The 279-nt window shown below is 67.4% G+C and overlaps 1 protein-coding gene across 1 annotated transcript in view; it reads right to left on the bottom strand.

Moving 5' to 3' along the window:
* The window catches only part of VAV2 (vav 2 guanine nucleotide exchange factor), a 78,952-nt gene that overhangs the window by 46,146 nt on the left and 32,527 nt on the right, over positions 1 to 279 (bottom strand). Inside the window, exon 4 of the mRNA XM_014544219.1 lies at positions 18 to 86. Coding sequence (XP_014399705.1) covers positions 18 to 86 — 69 coding nt within the window. The remainder of the gene's footprint in view (positions 1 to 17; positions 87 to 279) is intronic.

Raw genomic sequence — 279 nt, 5'->3', positions numbered from 1 at the left:
CCTCTCCCGGTGCTTACTCGGCCAGCTCCTCCAGGCTGCGGTAGACGTCATCGTCGCTCTCCGCCGTCTCCTCCGAGGGGAAGGGCCTGCGGGAGGAGAGAGGAGTGAGCCGGGAGCCCGCTGGGCTCTCCCGGGAGGAGCTAACGGGCTCTGTCTGCTTCTCGGGGGAGGACACACTCGTGTGTCACGGAACCAGCCGGGCTGCCTGTCTGTGAGGCTCTGATTTTGCTCAATCCCGTCACCTCCCCTGCTCTCCCCTGCACTGCAGCCCCGGCTCCG

Source organism: Myotis brandtii, unplaced genomic scaffold (genome assembly GCF_000412655.1).
Source record: "Myotis brandtii unplaced genomic scaffold, ASM41265v1 scaffold357, whole genome shotgun sequence".
NCBI lineage: Eukaryota > Metazoa > Chordata > Mammalia > Chiroptera > Vespertilionidae > Myotis > Myotis brandtii.
Note: the sequence above shows the minus strand (reverse complement) of the source record. Positions and strands in the feature narration are given on the sequence as shown.